Source organism: Nothobranchius furzeri, chromosome 16 (genome assembly GCF_043380555.1).
Source record: "Nothobranchius furzeri strain GRZ-AD chromosome 16, NfurGRZ-RIMD1, whole genome shotgun sequence".
Taxonomy (NCBI): Eukaryota; Metazoa; Chordata; class Actinopteri; order Cyprinodontiformes; family Nothobranchiidae; genus Nothobranchius; species Nothobranchius furzeri.
Genome location: NC_091756.1, coordinates 48,377,590 through 48,398,702, shown reverse-complemented (window position 1 = coordinate 48,398,702; position 21,113 = coordinate 48,377,590). Strand labels below are relative to the sequence as shown.

Genomic DNA, 21,113 nt, shown 5'->3' with positions numbered 1-21,113 from the left:
TCTCAAAGAAAGGAGAATCCAAAAGATGGACAAATAATACAAAATATCAGGAAAAGAGAACACTTCTACCTTATATCTTCCTCTACAAGGCTAACTTCTGTTCTCGCCACTACACCCCATCATTACATTTAGCGGAGACATCTCCTCCATTCTTCATCCATTCATCCTTTCAAGTGTACTCACCCAGAGTGAATAGGCGAGGAGACAAGGTTGACGTTATCCAGCGGGTCTGCTGTCCAGCTGTATCTCCTCACAGAGTCGTCAGCATCTTTCGCCACAGATAAATGCTTCGAGGAGACAGAAAGGACACTTTGAAGCACGGTGTTGGACTTTAACACTTTCCACTCTAAGATTTTGTTGCTTTCATTTATTTGATATCCAAATAATTTTAATTATTGAACCCTTTGTGTGGCAGACATCAGTGGAAAAGAGGTATCTTAGAGGTATGGTCATCAGATGTTTAGAGTTGAACAACAAAAATCAATTCAAGGATGCAGTTTCATTTGGACACCACTTGTTCAATCAGTATTTAACTGGGCTACGACTGTTGGGGACTAATTGCGAACAGCACTGTGAACATGAAAGAGACTCCAAAACATCTCAGCAGTTACGAACACTCTCAAATATCTTACGTTTTCAGAAATCCACATCATGCTGATGGAATTTTAAACATGGGGCTAGTTTCCGTCAGGGAGGTGTCGGGAATCTGTCTGGAACTGTTCTCGGTTTAGTTTTTGTGATTCACTGAAACAACTTCAGTGCAACCAGACAACTGAAGAACCTGTGCTGTGATGATTTAATCAAGAGAATTAAAAATAAAATAATCTGCCATTCTGTTCATGACAAAGTTCCAAGCAAAACAGACAAATTTAGAATTTTGGTTTGCACTAATCGTGCAAAAATGTGCAGATTTTCTTGTCGTTTTGCAAACAAAGTCCAGTGAAATTCTGGCTTTCAAAACATCTAGTTAATGTTCAAATAGCATAGCATAATGCAACATTAAAACATCATTAGAGGTATTCTAATGGATGATAAATCAAGCAAGTTGTCTGAACCCTCTCATATGGTAGTTGGTGCAAATATTACTGTAGTATTTCTAAGAATAACTTAAAAAAGGACAGTATTAAATTATTTTGATATCTTGCAAAGCAACAAGTGAATCATTTAATACCAACTTAATCTTTAAAGGTGCAGTGTGTAATTATAAAGTAAGATGACACCCTGTGGTCAAATTTGTTTACTGCAATCACTCTCTCACTTGTTCTGTGAGTTTCATGGCTGCTGCCAGTTACGTTTCAGCACCAGAGGATTCTAGATAACACAGGCGAGTCATGCACAGTATGCTGATAAGTAGAAACATATATTTTCATAGCTGGTGCTAGCACTTATGGGTGCTTTAGAGTAGGGAGCACTTACTATGCTTATTACAGTAAAGTGCCTCTGGCATGGAGGAAGTGTGGTTTTTACCGTCTTGCTTTATTGCTCTGAATAACAACTTTTCTATGCGTGAGAGCGGGGGCGGGGTTGTTGCACGCGGATCGTTTCCCCTCCTCAAAGCCAGGCGGACACTGTGTGACTTTTTCACTAGTAGCATTCAGCTTCAGCTCAAACTGTACGACTTCCCCGCAGAGCAAATCTCACAAATCAAGTTCTCACACTGTATGTTCCAGTTCTCGGACGCAACCTGACTGCTCACACCGTACGTCTGGTAGCAACACGTTGGACCCAAAATGCTAAAAATAGTTTTTACACAACACGTCAGACTTTTTTTTGCGTTGTTATTGATGTCTGTTGTCCTTCTGGATTGCTGTAGGAGGAAACACAGGGAATTATGGCGGTTGGATGACGAAGACGAAAGAAAGTAAATCAACATTTTATCAGTTTATTTGGACATAAACACGCTTGACAATCCATGTCATTGTGTGTGAAAAAAAGTGTATACATAAAAACCACTGACGTGTGTTAATAGGAAAAAAGCTGACGAGCCGTGTTGACGCATGTGCTGTGAGCGGTTCTGCTACTTTTTGGGTTGCAGCACCGCTTCTACAGTGCAATACTCTCACGAGGAATGAGTAAAGTGTCAAACTCGCCAGAAATTCGTGCGAGCTTGCGATTGCTGATCGGTAGTTGGTCATGTGGTGTTGTGTGTGTCTCATGTTCATTGCATGAGAGTTTGCAGTCTAGTGACTCATTTAAGGAAGTAAAATGCCACATTTAACTCATTATTCACTATACACATACATTTCAATGTCATATCAAGTTGTTGGTAATTGAAAAAGTAGCTTTAGATATTTCTAGAGCCCACTATTTACTTTTAATTCACCATTAGCACTGTTATCTCAACGTTAGCCTCCAGCCTTCTTCACCTGATAACAGAATGAAACAAAGAGTGGCTGTTAGACATTAGACTGTTTTGGGATTATTTCACTGTGGAAATCTTCCTTTAATCTTACACGCTGCACCTTTAATGAGGAGAACATGAACATATTCAGTTTTTGAGAGAAATGTAACTTATTTTCTGGAACAGAATTTGATGAAAGCAAAACTATTGAGTATATTAAACTTATATGATTTAAACATTTATTTAATATAATACATAAAATGAAACTTATTGACTGAAAAACAATCCTTTGCAATCCCATAGACAATAAACAGGATGCAGCTTTAGCGCCATTTTAGGGAGAGATTTAATAATCTGAGAACATTCTCTATTTAAATTAACATAACGAGATTAAAGGCCAATTTCTTTTTGTTCAATAGCTTCATCGTGTGGGTCAGACCCTTAATCTGGAACATATATGCTTTAAATCAATATTTGTGTAAAGCATTGTGTAAATATAATAATAGTGACATTACTTAGTTCCAGAAGCAAACTATATTGGGAAATTTAATAGTCAGTAGACACCGTGTAGAACTTTTTCTTTTTCAGTTTGTCTGTTTCTCTCAATCCTCGTGGATGAATATATATATAACTGTTTCATCACAGAGAATGATTTTGTACATTAAGAGTTTTTCAGGTATTTCCTCAGAGTTTTAACTCTCTCCCCAGATTTTCCTAATTTATTAGCAACATAAAATAATAATTTTATGTGATCATAAATAAAGACATGATGCAGAAATATCCTGTAACATGCACTGGCTGAAGGCGTGCATGGGGCCATGTTCATCTACCTTGTTGTGTTGTTCTACAATGAAAGACCTTTCCTTACAGAGCATCTGGAGCAGCATGGGAGGAAACATGCTGTTAATCAGCAACGTGCACAACCACAAAAAAAGTTGCATTTACTGCAAAATCCTTTATTTATTTATTTATTTATTATTTATTTATTTATGACATATGCACACAAATGCAAATGCTCAGTGTACATGCAATCTTAATTAATTATGATCACTTTTAGAGTTTTGGGGCATTTTTATAGAGTATGCATGTATTGTTAAACTTTGATTCGACTAAATATACAATATGTCCAGCTTTGTAGAGTTAAACCATAATTTAGACAACAAATATGTGAAACGGAATCACTGAAAGTCAAAGGTCTGAATGTATAAATTAGGAAACTTTCCATATATGTGAGTACATATTTGAAACATCTGCACTTTAAAATGTTGTTCAAACTTTTTACAGCTTTATCAGTGAGAGTAAAGAGCTTTTTATTCGGTTCCGGACAGAAAGTAGGCCATCTCGTTGATCTCTCATCGACAGATACACTGAGAGGTAATCTGATGTCCTGTTTCAGTGAAATGTAACAGGACTTGCTCGTCTTTATGTCAGCACCACCTCAGCTGTAAGAGGATTGGCAAACTGCCTTCATTTTGGCTCACAGCCAAGACAGCTTGGCACATTTGGATCCAGAAGTGTGTCACTCACTAGTGAGGTGAATGACCTGAAGGTTATAAACTCATAGAAGCAGACGGAAACCAGTGAGAGACATAAAGCACCATTGAACTTCTCATGGTGTACGTACCATTTCCTTGGTGGGGGCCAGCATCTCCTCGATCATCATGCTGTCCCGCGTGAATGAGCTCCGGTTCAGCGTGTTGGACCTATCAGAACTGAAGGAACGGAGGCTTGGTGTGGTTGCCGAAGCAGTCACGGATTACCAAGGCAAAAGTCACAGTGATGAAGGGAGGAGTAGTTGGTAAGGGGGGGAGGGTACGAAAGTAAACAGAAAAAAACAAACAAAAAAATAACCATTAAATGCATGCAGCTTCCAGGAACTTGACTGTACCCAGCTAGTGATACACACTAAAAAGAAGAAACCTAATGGAGCAGTTAATTATGACTTGTTGCTGTTTATTTATATGAAGTAATAGTAAATAAAGCTAAATGCTATAAATAAATCCACAAGTATTTGAGACTTTGCTGATTCTTTAAAAGAGATTTCTGGATGAATGCAATAAACTGGTTTTAGTCTACAGCATATTGACCTGCTTCCACATTCCCCTCTGGAAAGAAGATTTCCACTTTGAGTCTGACGACTTTCTGACAGTTGGACAATGAGCAAAACTTTCAGACATTATCTTCAAATTAGTTTCTTATCCATCTATCTTATCTATCTATCTATCTATCTATCTATCTATCTATCTATCTATCTATCTATCTATCTATCTATCTATCTATCTATCTATCTATCTATACATATATATATAATTTTTCTTCCATCTTCCTTATTGTGCTTTTAAGGATACACCTCATATTTTTCCACAGAGCAGCTGGTTGAGAGACATTTTTGATTTTCTTTTTTCAAATACCACCCTTTAAAAACACTCAACACTGGAGACTCATTAGAATTACAATCTGATATTAGAAAGTTTTAACTACATCAAAAGACTTTTAGCTAGAAACACCATTCAAACAGTGTAAAGGCCAAAGCTGTACTATCCCCACATGGACTGGTGTTCGTTTTCTTACAAATGTGATATAACAGTTTAAATGTAACAATTTTGAGACAGTTTGAAACCATGTGACAGATTCATGGAACCCCGAGGAACAAAGTGGTGACACTACCACATCTTTTACAACACATCGATAACATATTACAGTGAGGGTATTTTGTTTCTTCCTTCACCTAAAGTGCCCTTCATTGCTGTACACATTTCAGTTACCTGTCTAATCTTTCCCCGAAGGTGGACAATGTAAGCTCTAACAGACATTTACCAAGTCACACTTTCGCTTCAAAAAAGGATGTGAAAGTTGCTTTAACTTACCAAATCACCCACATAAATGGCAAATAAGCCTAAAGTTTCACATGACTGACCACCAGAACCTCCTACTGCTCAATGCTTGAGTTTTTGGACAGAGTCTGCTAGTGTGAGCTTTTCTTTTAGCTCTACTTTTTGTGTCCCTGACATAAAAAGTGCAGCTTTTATTTGCGCTGCCCTCACAAACGAGGCGGGAAAATTTTGCTCTGACTGGCTACGGCTGCACCAAACTGCCCTAAGTTGCTTTGGTCAAGGCAAACCCAAAGCAGATCCACACCAAGCTCGAGTTTTGATTCACAAAATTATTTTCCTAAATTCTCTCACCGAGAGAAAGACAAGTAAGAAACACTAATGGGCCATTCCCATCTGTACCGGGTCGGCCCGGGCCGGGTAGCGTAGGTTGTTTACATATCTGGGTGGCCTGGTATTTTTCTGGGCCAACCAAGGCTCATTCTCAGCCCTCTTCTCGAGGGGGTCTGCTTCAGGCCGACCAGGGCCAACACACCCACTGCTGACAGCAAATTCACACCTTCCATTAGAGCAAGCCTCTGATTGGTGGGTAGAATCAGCCCACATGGGCTTAAGACAATGATGTGTGGAATCAACCGGGCCAGGCTGGGGCTGACTGGGGCTACCCGGCCCGGGCCGACCCGGTACAGATGGGAATGGCCCATAAATGAAAGATGGTGTTGGTTTTACACATCTGGGGGCAGACACTTTTGAAATTGTGATCAAACTCATTGGCAGGCTTTTCGAGTTCCTGTCAGCACCTGCAAGCTGCGATGTTTAGACTGTGCTTTGCAATGAATTTTATGAGGCAAATAAAAAGCATTCCCGAGCAGTGACGTGATGAATGTTTGCCTGCAACATCTCAGCAGCGATTACACTAATAAATAATTACAGGGGAAAACCGGACACGGTGGAGGAAGTCCTCTTAGTGAGGCTTCAGGAATCTGAACTAGGGATGGAAATCTGAGCATTTCAGACTAAGCCAAATAAATAATAATGAGTGCAAAATCGTGGGCTCGCTCTGCATTCCATCAAAATCAATTAAATCAAAAGCCAAACCTTTAACATTTGAAAGACAGGGACAGAAATCTAACTGCAGTGACTCAACATGTTTATATGACTACAGCGCAAGAAAATATGCAAAAATATTTGTTGCATTTGATGCGGTTTCAAACAGCAGTCGTGCAAATGTCCTTTTACTCTGTGTTTTATTCATGTCTGCCTTTGCTGACAGCTGTCACCATGACAAAATCTAAAAGGTTCCATAAACATCTAACACCTCTAGAAATCTTTTAGAGGATTTCTTCCAAAATCAAGCAAAATGAGAGCAAAGCCCTGCAACTCACCTGAGGACATTCAAAAACCTCACAAATGACACAAGATAAACTGTTGTTCAGTTTCTGACATATGCATGTTTTACTACTTTTTTCTTCTCAGTCATGGTTTCAATGTAAATAGGGATGCTCTACATTGGCTTTTTTTTACCGATACCTGATTTTGTCTAACTCTTAATTCCCGATACCAATAATAAAAAAAGAAAAAAAAATATAATTTAGGTTACTAACATCACGTATCTTCTATCACAAATGCTTAAGCTTTAAACGTTACCCGTGCAAAATTGCAACTACTTCAATTTACGTTAGTAATAGAAAAGAAATGTCATGTTTAATTTGTCTCCAACAGCAGCTGAACGACATTCTCCTTGAGAAAATCCTGACCAACACTCTTTGACGCCTTTAGGCCAAAGATAATTAAGCGTATGATGCAAAAAACACAGCAATTGTGCTTTATAGATTACTGCCTTGGAGAACGTTTACCTTTGTAAGCATCAATGTGTTTAGGGTGTTTGGGCGTGTGTTAAAGTTACTTAGTTGATCAAATGTAAGCAGTGTGAGCATATACAGGCTAAGCTAGGCTGATTGCTAAGATGTGTGTAATAGTAATGTATTTTTCTCTTTCTGTATATTGTAGTTACGGTCATTTACAAAGATCTTCATTTAAGAAAAGTAAGACTTGGGTGAAGATTCTGGTGCTTATTTTAGTTGTTTTGCTGGCTGGCTAGCTACACACAGCTATGTCTAAGGACAGCAGATCCTGACTACACACGGCAATTTCCTAATTATTCACAAGTTGTGCCACCTAAAACAAAAATATCTCAAACACTAAACCTCAGATCTGTTACATTTTTACATTTTGAGAGAGAGGAGATGAAGCCGAAGAGTTTGATGGGTAATATGAGCATGGTATGTAAAAGTTGGGTCGCTAAGGAGTAAAAACCGATACCGATATTTTCTAATACTACATTTTAAGGCCGATATTGGCCGATGATATCGGTAGACCAATAACATCTGTAAATAGAATGTAACTTTTCCTTCTCACAACAAACACAAAACTAAAACCACTAAAGAAAGAATGTACTTGTTATCTGCACATCCTTTATAACAGCTCAAGTCCCTGGAAGCTTGATAAAGAAAAACTCCACAACAAACCAGTTTGATGCAATGCTTCAACTTTGTGCAAACCCACAGAGAACCAAATTAAATACAGAAAAGGAAACAAAAGTGGCTGTTTGTTACAAGAAGCTGAAAGAAACTGGACCACATATCACACATTTACATCCCACAGTAAACAAACAACCAGGCAAAACCATTATGTTAGTAGAGAAATATGCAGAGGAACTTTATTACACAAGACTATAAACTGACAGCAACAGGGGTCTAGGGGTGGAGGGGGAAGGATAGGTGAGAAAAGAAAATGGAGAAAAGACCTCTTCATGCCTTGAGTCTTACCTGGCCTTGGTACTAACATTAAGAACGGACATGAGGAGAGAATAAAACATCATGAACAAACAGGAGTGGAAGGAGTGATGCAGGGAGGCAGAATGATACTGACTGACTGAAAATTGGAGAATCAGTTCAGATATTAACAGCTGATGAAGTAAAAAAAGAACTTTATGAAAAAAATCTGTTAAAGTTGTTGCCTTTATTAACATTTTCAAAGTTATCTGCCCACAGACGTGACTAAAGCGGACCGCATTTGTAAAACGGGTCGATTAAACACCCACCCACGTCCCTCTTACTCAGTGTTTGCTGAGCCAACCCAGCGCTCCGGGTCATGGAATCGAACGTGTTTCTAATTTCCTGTGGCTCAGTGTTCGTTTATGTCACCCCTCAGATATTCAATAAGCCCCTTCCCTCTGCAGCACGTTGCACAAGTGTCAATATTTTCTAAAGAGAATAAAGTTCAACACCCACATGGTGTGCACTGTAACCTCCCCCCCATGAGGGAAGTGCTGCTGCTGTGAGTCTGTCATTTCACTTTTGTGAAACCCTGTTGGGCTATTAATTATCAAGAAATAACCACATATAAACTAGTTAATCTGAAATAATTGCTAAATATAAGTAATAAAGACCTAAGTTAAGGCCTGCAACAATGAAAAACACATTTTTCCCAAAACGCTGTCACCAGATGGAGGTCTGAGCACAGGATGCTGATTTATAAATATGTTGCAAAGCCATAATATCTAAAAAATAAAAAAATAGATGATACTTGATTAAAGCTGCTGTGTAGTTTGCAGAGGGATGCTGCAGAGAGCACAACAACTGCTGTCAGCAAAATACACACTCCCGTGATGTTCAAACCCATTTATTGTTATTTAGCTCATTATTTAACTGTTTATTTATTATTGTTTACTACAACCTTAAACTCAATTAACAGAAAATACTGTCATGGGAAGCACTGGAAGGAGAGGTTGATGATAGTCGGTGGGTTAGTAAGAGAGAGCTGAAACAGGGAAATTGGTTTGCAATCACAGAAAGTTATCCGAGAGCCAAATTCAGATTGCTCTCTGAGGATTTCCCGCTCCCCGACCTGGTTCTCTAAAAATTTCAAGTCCTGGAGCATTGTGCCAGGCATGAGTACAGGCCACCTGTACTGCATGACTCTGGGTAGAACCAGGAGGACATGCTGCCACACAAATGCAGAGATCCAGGCTGGAATCATCAGCCTTTAGGATTGCTTCTGAGGTGATTTGTTGCAGCTAATCTGCAAAATGTTAACAAGCTAGGACTTTGATCTTTTAGTTTCTCAGCTGATTACTTCTTTTTTAACATTTAGCATCCACAAAAAAGCCTCTATCAGGTGACATAACTTATGCCAAAAGGACATATGCATGTAGCATTTATCAGTATCCATTTACTTATCCTGCTATAAAAATCTATATTCTGTCAATTTATTGCTGGGGAGAGGGAGAACAGGAAACAGTGTTTTCTGCAAAATGACTCATCTTTTCTCTAACTTCTGCAGCTTTGAACATGAGTTTACTTTGGAAGGATCTTGAACAGTCACCTTATCATGGTGTAGGAGTTTGAGTGTCCTAGGAGCTAGGTTGTCTGGGGCACTTTGTGCCCCTGGTAGGGTCTCCCATGACAAATTGGTCTTAGGTGAAGGGTGAGACAAAGAACGGTTCAGAGGATCTTTCATGGAGGTACAATCGAACAGTCGGAGTACCCGGCCCGGAGAGTTACTGGGGTCCCACCCTGGAGCCAGGCCTGGGGTTGGGGCCCATGGGGGAGTGCCTGGTGGCCGGGCTTTCACCCCTGGGGCCCGGCCAGGCACAGCCCGAACCGGATACATGGGCTCATCCAACTGTGAACCCACCACCCGCAGGAGGAACATGAAGGGTCTGGTGCAGTGTGGATCGGGTGGCAGACCAAGGCGGGAGCCTTGTCAGTCCGATCCCCAGACAAGGAAACTGGTTTTTGGGACATGGAACGTCACCTCTCTGGCGGGGAAGGAGCAGGAGCTTGTGGCAGAGGTTGAGCGGTGCCGGCTAGATATAGTCGGACTCACCTCGACACATAGCATTGGCTCTGGAACCCAAGTTCTTGAGAGGGGTTGGACACTCTCCTTTGCTGGAGTTGCTCCGGGTGAGAGGCGGAGGGCTGGGGTTGGCTTTTTGCTAGCCCAAGACTCTCTGCCTGTGTGTTGGGGTTGACCCCGGAGGACGAGAGGGTAGCTTCCATGCGCCTTCGGGTCGGGGAACGGGTCCTGACTGTTGCTTGCGCTTATGGGCCAAATATCAGTTCAGAGTAACCACCCTTTTTGGAGTCCATGGGACGAGTGCTAGATAGTGCTCCATCAGCGGACTCCATTGTCCTGCTGGGGGACTTCAATGCTCACGTGGGCAATGACAGCATGACCTGGAGGGGTGTGATTGGGAGGAACGGCCCGCCTGATCCGAATTCGAGTGGTGTTTCGTTATTGGACTTCTGTGCAAGCTGCAGCTTGGCCATAACGAACACCATGTTCGAACATAAGGATGCCCATCGGTACACTTGGTACCAGGGCAGCCTAGGTCGCAAGTCGATGATGGACTTTGTAGTCGTATCATCTGACCTGCGGCCATATGTTTTGGACACCAGGGTGAAGAGAGGAGTGGAGCTGTCAACTGATCACCACCTGGTGGTGAGTTGGATCAGATGGCAGGGGAAGATGCTGCGTAGACCTGGCAGACCCAAACGCATAGTGAGGGTCTGCTGGGAATGCCTGGCAGAAGAAACTGTCAAGATGGTCTTCAACTCCCACCTCCGGCAGAGCTTTGACCGCGTCCCGAGAGCAGTGGGGGCCATTGACTCCGAGTGGGCTTCATTCCTACTCTGCGATTGTTGAGGCGGCTGTTGCTAGCTGTAGTGGCAAGGTTGGCCGGTGTCAGTCGTGGTGGCAACCCCCGTACCCGCTGGTGGACACCAGAGGTTCGGGGAGCCGTCAGGCTGAAGAAGGAGGCCTACAGGGCGTGGCTGGTCTGTGGGTCTCCAGAGGCAGCAGACAGATACCGGATAGCCACGCGGGGTGCAGCAGTGGCAGTTGCCAAGGCAAAATCTCGGGCGTGGGAGGAGTTTGGTGAGGCCATGGAGAAAGACTATCGATCGGCCCCAAAGAGGTTCTGGCAAACTGTCTTGCGCCTCAGGAGAGGAAGGCAGCAACTCGCTCACACTGTTTACAGTGTGGATGGGGAGCTGCTGACATCAACTGGGGCTATAGATGGAAGGTGGAAGGAATACTTTGAGGAGCTCCTCAATCCCACCTACGTGCATTCCGAGGAGGAACCAGAGCCGGGAGACCTGGGGATGGACTGTCCAATCTCGGGGGCAGAAGTTGCTGAGGTAGTCAAACAACTACACAGCGACGGAGCCCCGGGGGTGGATGAGATTCATCCTGGGTATCTCAAGGCTATGGATGTTGTAGGGCTGTCATAGTTGTTAAGTCTCTGCAACATTGTGTGGTCATCGGGGGCAGTTCCTGTGGAGTGGCAGACCGGGGTGGTGGTCCCCATCTTTAAGAAGGGTGACCTGAGGGTGTGTTCCAACTATAGGAGGATCACACTCCTCAGCCTCCCTGGAAAGGTCTACTCCAAGGTACTGGAGAGGAGGGTCCGATTGATAGTTGAAACTCAACCCAGCATGCTTCGCTATGACAGTTTCACTTCCTGTTTATTCAAGATGTCAAAACTTTTCCTTCAGCCATTCATTTCAAATTACCACACACGTTAGAAACTGATCAAAGCGTGCGTATGGGGGTTACCTCTGTGACCGTGCACCAACGCTGAAGCCCATGTAGCCCTCCTGAGGGAGCGAGTCATCCCCCAGCTCCCGAAGGTCGTTGGGGGCCAGATATTTGTCCGTGTCCCCCGTCATTGCATCCTCACCTGTTAAAGAAAACACACAGTTGTAGAAATTAGAATTACTAATATTTGCAGTCCAGGATTTTGCAGATCCCAACATGCAGCCTAAAGCAAAAGTAGGAAATTCTACTTCTTTTCTGTTTTCTCAATCATTCATGAACACACTCACACTCTTAGACAAAGAAATCAATGCATCCTCAATCCAGAAGCTGTTCTGTAGTCACACACACACACACACACACACACACACACACACACACACACACACACACACACACACACACACACACACACACACACACAGTCACTGAGGTATCATGTCCCACAAGAACAAATAAAACACCCAGAACAGTTCAAGTAGAGTGAAGCCAGTTTGGGAGTTAAACCTACATCACAGGTGTAGCAGGAAACCAGTTAGCAGAATGTTAACTCCTCAAAGGCACAGCAGATCCAAACCTGATGGAGCTGACAGAGTGAGGAGAGCAAGTGCATGCAGGCGGAGAAATGAAAAGAAAGAGGACAGCATTCCAGCTACCACAAAGCTGCAGAGCCTCCCCTTCCCCTCCATGTTTCTCTGTGTCCCTTCACCCCCCCGCTGCCGCAGCACCCCTCCCCCTAAAGCTTTCCCTCCCCACACACAGGACACTTCACAGACCCCATCTGGCCACATTCCAACCTATTCTCCAGGACTCGCTCCGAGTTCAGCTCCAACTAGAGCGGTCTCCTCCTCAGGGAGCCAAAACTCACCTCCAGCCTTAAAGCACTTCATTCAGTCCCGTTCAGAGAATTTCACAGAGCAACTAACTTTTCCTCGACTTTCAACCTCGGAGCTCTCTGGCATTAACGGTCTGTGTTTTAGATCCGTGCACGCTCACAAACAGATCGTCTTTCTCCCGCCTCCCAACTCCGCTCCGGGATTATCCAGACTGTGTGAGCGTGTGTGTGTGTGAGTGCCAAAATACACACACACACACACACACACACACACACACACACACACACACACACACACACACACACACACACACACACACACACACACACACACACACACACACACACACACAGCACAGAAATAGTAATTGGGTTTACGACTCAGACTGTTGCCTAACTTCTAACCACTTTCCTGGATCCATCAAAGTTTTTCAGTTTATACATTCTCTCAGTTCATGACTTAATCTGTATAAATGAGCAGTAAAAGAAAACAGATAAAACAAGTAAATGTTTCCACCAAATCTGATAGTTTTAACACATCCAACCAGTTTGCCTCTAACAAAAAACTTCAAACTGCACTTTTACTCTGGGATCATGAGCTGTCAAAGCTCAGGCACTAATAAGGCTGTTTTGGAACATTATTAATTATTTGGAAATATTTGATGCATGATGCATCAAGAAATAGATTATAGTTTTCTTATGTATACGAAAATATAACATGGCTAGGGGAGTGTATGCAAAAAGCCAGCATTTATGTTTTATCTGCTTTTTTTATGAGCCTTTATCCTTTCCTCCTATTCACTCCTCGTCCCCATCAGTCTGCTTTATCTGACTTCTCATCCATTTTTGTTCCTTTTGGCATCCCATCCACTTGCAAGCAATGTCTGTCTGTCTTCTCAGAGTAAACACTTCTGTATACTTTGCTACAAGTTCCCACAAAGATGCATGGTGCTCACCGTGACATATTAGACTCTGCAACCTGATCTTTCTAATAAACACCATGAAGGCACGACTTCAACAGAGCAAATCTGAACCAATAAAGGTAAAGGTGGGTTACCTTAGTAGTAAATTAAAGATTATATCTTTTTTTTATCTATTATAGTGGACTGAATAACATTTAAGTCCAGTTTATGTCAAATGGTGTTTTGATTTAAAGTCAGTTTTTATTAGGAGCTTGAGTCATGGTGCAGGTGGTAGCACTGATGCCTCACAGCAACATGGTTGCAGGTTTGAATCCTATGCCTTTCTGCATGATTTAGCATGTTCTCCCCATGCACATCTGAGCTTTCTCACACTGACCAAAAACATGCATGTTAGGATAAATGATGACACTAAATTTTCCCTATAGGTGTGAGTGAGTGTGTTTGTTTCTGTGTGTCCTGTGAGGCTGGAGACCTGTCCAGGAGACAGACACCAGATCCTTGCCATCCTGAACCTTGCCATACTATGCAATTCTTTCATCATTTAAAATAATTTTCGAGCCAGTATGTGCTAAAATGATCCTTTAAAGGGTTAATGAAAGGTCACTCAGACCCCACTGCCCTTTGTGGCCAGATTATCGCACTTGCAACTTCAGAGTGCCAGTGCGGTCCTTGTTAGTTTCCACCTTAGCCTTAGTATAATAATCAATTTCCCTCTGGGATTAATAAAGTATTTTTGAATTGAATTGAATTGTAAGTGGAACTGACATGCCTGAGCTGCAGTCTGCTTCCAGCACATTTCTTGCATGTTTTAGATCATGAACACAGCTGGTTTGGTTGACTTAGTGATGAATTACTCCTCTAGAGCCCAATGAAGGCTGAGGAGACATTTCAGCTGTTAGATTAACCCCAAAATTCCACTATCTCCGCTCCACTCCGGCACGAACTCCGCAGCAAAAACGGTCCCGTTGTAGTCAATCAGAGCTGTTCCACTACTGCGCCCGTGCGGCACAGTGCGCCGCCCGCCGTTCCGCCATCCGGCAAAAATAGGATCGATTCTATTTTTGCCGGACGCCGGAGCACCTCCGCAGTCAATGGACAGAAATCACAACCGCCCAACAGGAAAGAGAGCAAGCACAACTTCCGTTATTTCACAATAAATCGATAACAAAAAGCGTTTTTTTGTTTCATGTGCACAGGTTTAACAACTTTTAACAACTATCAATGGCGGCTGAACTTTAAATGCACAAAAATAAGCCATAAATACAGTTTCTACTATCAAAGTGGTCACACTTTGTTGAGCCAAACACTGCTGATCTCTCAACACAAATGATGGGCAGATTAAACAGTTCATTTCGATGATTCTCCCACACAACGGGTGTTTGGATCTAACTTCCGCGTTTATTGCTCGGACTGTATCGCAAGATCTCGAAAATCCCGCGCATGCTTGTTTGCGCACATCAGGTCTCCGCACTGGAGCGGAGCCGTTGTAGAGCAGGTATAGTATAATTTCAGTTCGGAAGCGAGCGGCAGCGGAAAGCGGGGGCGGAGCGGAGATAGTGGAATTTTGGGGTAAGGTGTTAAAAAGATGAACACACAGCGAGGACTATGGGGTGTAAATGCAAGCCAAAACTGCACAGAATCCCTTTAAAACTTTGCATTAACAATCAATTCTGTTTTCACCATAGCAAACACAAACAGTCAGAAGTTGGCCAATTTTACAGATGCTGAGCTAAACATTCCCATGTTAGTAGCTGAAAGACAACCCCAACATAAACTCAGAGAGCTAAATGCTAGCAAACGCTGGGCCTTTAACTCCTACTCTAACTCACTCACTGTCAGGCTTAAGTATAATTCTGTTGGTCAACAGCAGATTTTTAATATTGAACATTTGTTAACATAGATTAATCTGAAAGCCATATTGTAACAAGACTTTGATTTTTACGTGTTTATTATTATTGTGACTCATTCAGGAAGTACTGATGTACTTTGTTATAATTGTAGGCTTTGGATGTAAATTTCCTCACATTATTTTTCATGTCGCCATCAGACTATGACATATTGCTTCCTGTTTATACACTGATCTGCTTCAATTAGATAACGTAAAAGGGTTACCAAGTCCAAATGACTAATTACTCTATAGAAATAAAAATGCCAAAGTTGGACTCCATAATAAATAGTCAAAAATGAAAAACGGCATTGAAATGAGAAGATTAGAGGTAGAAAACATTCATTACATTATGAGTCTATAAATAAATGTCAAAGTTCTTCAGATTTCACGTCCAATATGACAAACTACATCAATTAGCTTTGGAAAGGCTCCATGACCGAGACGGATCAGGAAATACTAAACAAGTTCTGTTGGCCGTTTGGACTGTGTGTGTCTAACAGTGCTACTGCTGCTGCTGGTATGTGAGCATGTGAATGTGACTACAGTTACACTGGGTTTATTTATAGACCAAGATGGACAACAACAACTTGGAAACACATTATGTATGAAGGCAAATATGCACAGAGCTATTCACTAACTACACATGCTGCATCAGCTCACACTGTGAGTTAGTTTCAGTCAGATTCTGTTTTATGACTTACAAGCATAGTTGATGCAGATATTTTCAACATCCATTTCTGTTCAGAAGCAAACAGAAACATTTATTAACCTTTTGTCCTCTTGAACTTAAAAAGAGCCTGTGTGAACGGTCCAGTTTTAATCTTTTTGTGCACGCTTAAAGAAACAGATCCACTGTGACATCACCTGTAAACAGAGAAACTCACTTACTGGAACAGAGCTGGGTTTTGTATGTTTTATTACATATACTTTAACTGACAGCAGCAGATACGTTCAGAGACAGCTATGATGGCAACTAGCTGGAGACAAAAATCAGAGGATGCTTTTGTTGGAGTCATACTGAATTGGTACCTGTTATCCTGATTTGGGGTTTCTTCTCGTATACTTTACCATGTTATGCTATGGATGATCTTTTATTTGTATTTTTGTTATTCATTTATAGTTGGTTTTCTTTAGTGTCAGGTTTCATTTTACAACCCATCTCATCTATTTCTTGTTATGTTTTATCATCTCACAAGCTATTCAGCACCTTTGCAAACCTGTCCTTTACCTTCTAATTATCAAGCTACATTTCCAAATGGGTTTGACTGAAAGCAACTGGACTTCTTTGGTTTCTTGAAGGTGTTTTGCTTCTCATCTGAGGATCTTTGTCAATTCAAACTGGAATATGGGACAGTTTCAGTCTAGTTAACACCCTGCTAATGGAAACAACCATTCCAGCACAATAGGATATAACGACACTGATGAATCAAGGGTAAGGGAGGAGGGGTATTCATATGAAGTTTCAGCTTGCTAAGCAGCAACAGACAGCTACAGCTTGTAAGCTTGACCCTCCCATATTCCAGTCAGAATTGACAAAGCTCCTCGGATGAGAAGCAACACGTCTTCAAGAAGCCGCAGAAGTCCAGTTGCCTTCACTAGAACCCCTTTGGGTTACCATGACCTGGATGACTGAGAACCGTCACCAGCACAAGTTACATCTCATTCCACTAATCACTTCTTCCTGTATGAAGAGAAATTCACCACTCGGTTTTGATTGTGGTGTTTGCCCTGTCTGTTTTTTCAACACATTCTCACACCCAAAGCATCAAAATGACGCGTGTGACCAAGCCTCAATACATGTGTTGAGATATGTGCTCTGATGTACTACATGGGACTTTTATTTTGGAAAACACGGTTAAAGGATATGACGTGTGTTGTCATGTGTTGTGTTATGTGCCAATAAGAATTGTAATGAACTCTGAACTCTCCCATCCACCAATAAATACAGAGCTTTGGTGATATGCTGCCGCTACTGCAGACGCCAAGCTCAAAACAACAGCTCATCTCAGTGTTTGTGAGAAAGTCATTTCTACTGCGTACGTTATCTGCTAACAGGTTATGAGCCCAGAGTCTTCGGAAGCCCTAGGATTACCCAAATCGCTCGATGACAGACGAGCAGAGACGCACCAGTTGAAAGACGAGATGCCTGTCCAGTGTTTGTAGCCTGTTAAGCTACACGAGTCATGAGTCGGAGAACCATGGATTCCAGTACCCGCTGGTTGAGGCTAATGTTTGATGGAGACGAAGAGAAGTATGAATTGTGGGAGACAAAGTTTCTCGGTCACCTCCACCTCCAGGGATTAAAAGACGTGGTCCTGAAAATCGAGGATGAAGATGACGTATCGAAAAATGCAGAGGCTTATGCAGAGCCAATACAGTTTTTGGATGACAAAAGCCTGTTATTGGTGATGCGGAATGCAGCAGATGATGGGCGGAAAGCCCTGGCGATCCTGAGAGATCAGGCTAATGTACTACATGGGACTTTTATTTTGGAAAACACGGTTAGAGGATTTGACGTGTGTTGTCATGTGTTGTGTTATGTGCCAATAAGAATTGTTTGTAATGAACTCTGAACTCTCCCATCCACCAATAAATGCAGAGCTTTGGTGATATGCTACCGCTACTGCAGACGCCAAACTCAAAACAACAGCTCATCTCGGTGTTTGTGAGAAAGTTATTTCTACTGCGTACATTATCTGCTAACAAAATGATGATTCGAGATGCCCCAGCGCGTCAGGACAGGACGATCAGGGACACGTGGCACCGCTGGCGTCCGTATTTGACAGTCGCAGTCACACGGACATTATTCCACGATGTAACCTTCCCCTCACCCCAATCCTAACCTTAACTCTGTAATTCAGCTGAGTTAAGGTTAGAATGGGGGTGAGGGGAAGGTTAAGTAGTTCACAAGTCTGGCTAATGTCCGTCTCACCGCGGGCGTCGGACACCGACGCTCTTGGACAGTGCGTCCCTAATGCATCCTCTCCTGACGCACTGGGGCATCCCAAATCGTCATATATTGAGGCTTGGTCACGCGTCATATTTTGACGCTTTGAGTGTGAGAATGTGTTGGTTTTTTTAAGATCTCAATTGTTTGTGATTGCCTTGCCATTTCCTTTTTTCCCATTAACTACATAATAAAGTATTTCACTTTAATCTGCACCAATTAGGACATTCTCACATTCTGAGATTCTGACTCACAGAAACCAAACTGAGAAGTGACTGAGAAGAGTTTTAGACCCAATTCTGTGAATATGCTGAGAGGAAATTTGTAGGGCAAAATACTGAAGCAGGTTCGAATTTCCTGTGACACCAAAAGCAAGGGCACACAACTCACACATTTCTCTGATTTAGCAGCAAAATTGAGCTGTTGGGCACATTTCTGGCCCTGCTAACATTATAAAAGTAGATACAATATAAAAGTTTCTAACATCTACATGTCAAAGCATTCAAATGACTGAATGAGACAAAGTGAAGGAAAATATTTAGTCTGAGTGATTTCTAGTAATGTTGGTGAAGTTCACGAGTGTTTAAAGCCACACAACAGACTGTAGGGGGAAAAGGACGTCTAGAGTAAACAGTCCCCTCTGCAGCAGCTGTATCAGCGTTTGCTTTGGCTCCACTGTCTCACACAACAATGGAAGCATCACTGACAAGACCAGGAGGACAAAGGAGCGGGTGTGTGCGCCATCTACTCAACGTCATGAAAACAAATCTGTTATACAGTCCACAATGTGCAGACAGTTGACATGGCAACCAAAGGAAAGCCATTTTCCATGCACTATAATGGTTGAAAGTTCACAGAACTCAGAGGGAAAAAGTTAGAAAAAGCAGGATTGCAGAACACATACTGTACATGACTGAAAGCTAAAGTATTAGTGATGCAGCTGCAGAACATGTAGAGAGCAAGAGAAACACGACATGTTTTACTGCTTTAAAATATGTATTTTGTAAGCCCCCAGGTCGGCCCAGGACTACCTGGAGGAAATACATCTCTAGGTTGGCTAGGGAACGCCTGGGTGTCCCAGCTGAGGGGCTGGCGGATGTGGCCGGGGAAAGGATTGCCTGGGAGGCTCTACTTGGGATGCTGCCCCCCCCGACCCGGATAAGCGGAGGAAGGTGAGGTGAGGTAATAATATTGATTGAATTAACTGAAAAGCAACTTCAGTTGTTTTTAAATGCTCTATATTCGTCTGTTGGACAAACTGATCAATATAAAATGTTATAACTGTTCAACTTGATAATGAAAGACAGAACAGTAGCACTTTTTATTTAAATGGTGATCAAGTAAAAAATGAAAGCAAAAGAGCAAAATGAGATGAGTAATTTGAGAAACAGAACAATGACATGCAAGAAGATCCAACAAAACAAATTTAGAGAAATGAAAAATACCTTCTTCCTCATCAGAAAAATAGTCGTCTGTGATCATTTCAGGAACATTGGCTTTATAGACTGGGATTGGATGGAGGAGAAAAGTTGAGTAAAACAAGAAAAAGAAGCAAAAGAATCTGGATAAATCATAATCACAATAAAATATACCATGCAAAAAAAATCAAAGATGATTACTGGACAATCAGAAAAGCTGGATAGGTCGGTTTAAAACGGTTAAATCACAGAATCAGTGATTGTAACAAAAAGATTCAATGATGGATGGCATCATAAGGTCTACAATTAATGAATGTTGCTTTCTTTACATAAATAAAGAGAAACTTTGTTAAACCAGAAGATCAGAAAATACCCTGAGCCAAATCACACTGGAGTTTGGTTTGGTTCTTCTTTAATGATTTTATCACTAAACTCAGCTGGTTTGAAGAGAACATGGTTAAACGTTGGATCAGTGAACTGAAGCTGGGCCTTACCGTCATCATCAGACATGTCCAGCACCTCGTTCATGGTCTCTGGAACGTTCATCTTATGCTTCTCTACCACGGTCTGTTCAATAATAAAAGAAAACCCGGTTACCATGCTGTTGATTCATAGTCACTACAGTACACAATAAAAACTAAGACGAATCATCAGACTAAGCTAAACCGCAGATGTAGAAACACATTTGTGTTTAGTTTACACACACACACACACACACACACATTACATATACAGGTGCTGGCCAGTAAATTAGAATATCATCAAAAGGTTGAAAATATTTCAGTAATTCCATTCAAAACGTGAAACTTGTACATTATATTCATGCAATGCACACAGACCAATGTATTTCCAATGTTCATTACATTTAAATTTGATATTCATAAGTGACAACTAATGAAAACTCCAAATTTGGTATCTCAAAAAATTAGAATATTCTGAAAAGGCTGAATATAGAAGACACCTGCTGCCACTCTAATCAGCTGATTTACTCAAAACACCTGCAAAGGCCTTTAAAAGGTCCCTCAGTCTTGTTTTGAAGGCACCACAATCATGGGGAAGACTTCTGACTTAACAGCTGTCCAAAAGACAATCATTGACACCTTGCACAAGGAGGGCAATACACAAAAGGTGATTGCTAAAGAAGCTGGCTGTTCGCAGAGCTCTGTGTCCAAGCACATTAACAGACAGGCGAAGGGACGGAAAAAATGTGGTAGAAAAAAGTGTACAAGCTCTAGGGATAACCGCACCCTGCAGAGAATTGTGACGACAAACCCATTCAAAAATGTGGGGGAGATCCACAAAGAGTGGACTGCAGCTGGAGTCAGCGCTT

The 21,113-nt window shown here is 41.9% G+C and overlaps 1 protein-coding gene across 21 annotated transcripts in view; it reads right to left on the bottom strand.

Annotated features, from left to right (window-relative positions):
• The window catches only part of ank3b (ankyrin 3b), a 150,162-nt gene that overhangs the window by 51,487 nt on the left and 77,562 nt on the right, over window positions 1-21,113 (bottom strand). For 6 of the 21 annotated variants that reach the window (XM_070545752.1, XM_070545754.1, XM_070545755.1 and 3 more), the window contains exons 23-29: window positions 20,278-20,350; window positions 19,811-19,870; window positions 16,120-16,155; window positions 11,794-11,917; window positions 3,966-4,068; window positions 3,172-3,216; window positions 184-287 (exon numbers count right to left, since the gene is read on the bottom strand). In XM_070545752.1, the coding sequence (XP_070401853.1) occupies window positions 184-287; window positions 3,172-3,216; window positions 3,966-4,068; window positions 11,794-11,917; window positions 16,120-16,155; window positions 19,811-19,870; window positions 20,278-20,350 (545 nt within the window). Of the gene's footprint in view, window positions 1-183; window positions 288-3,171; window positions 3,217-3,965; window positions 4,069-8,000; window positions 8,013-11,793; window positions 11,918-16,119; window positions 16,156-19,810; window positions 19,871-20,277; window positions 20,351-21,113 lie in introns of all 21 variants that reach the window. The other 15 variants (XM_015962685.3, XM_070545757.1, XM_070545753.1 and 12 more) reach the window with 7 other exon arrangements.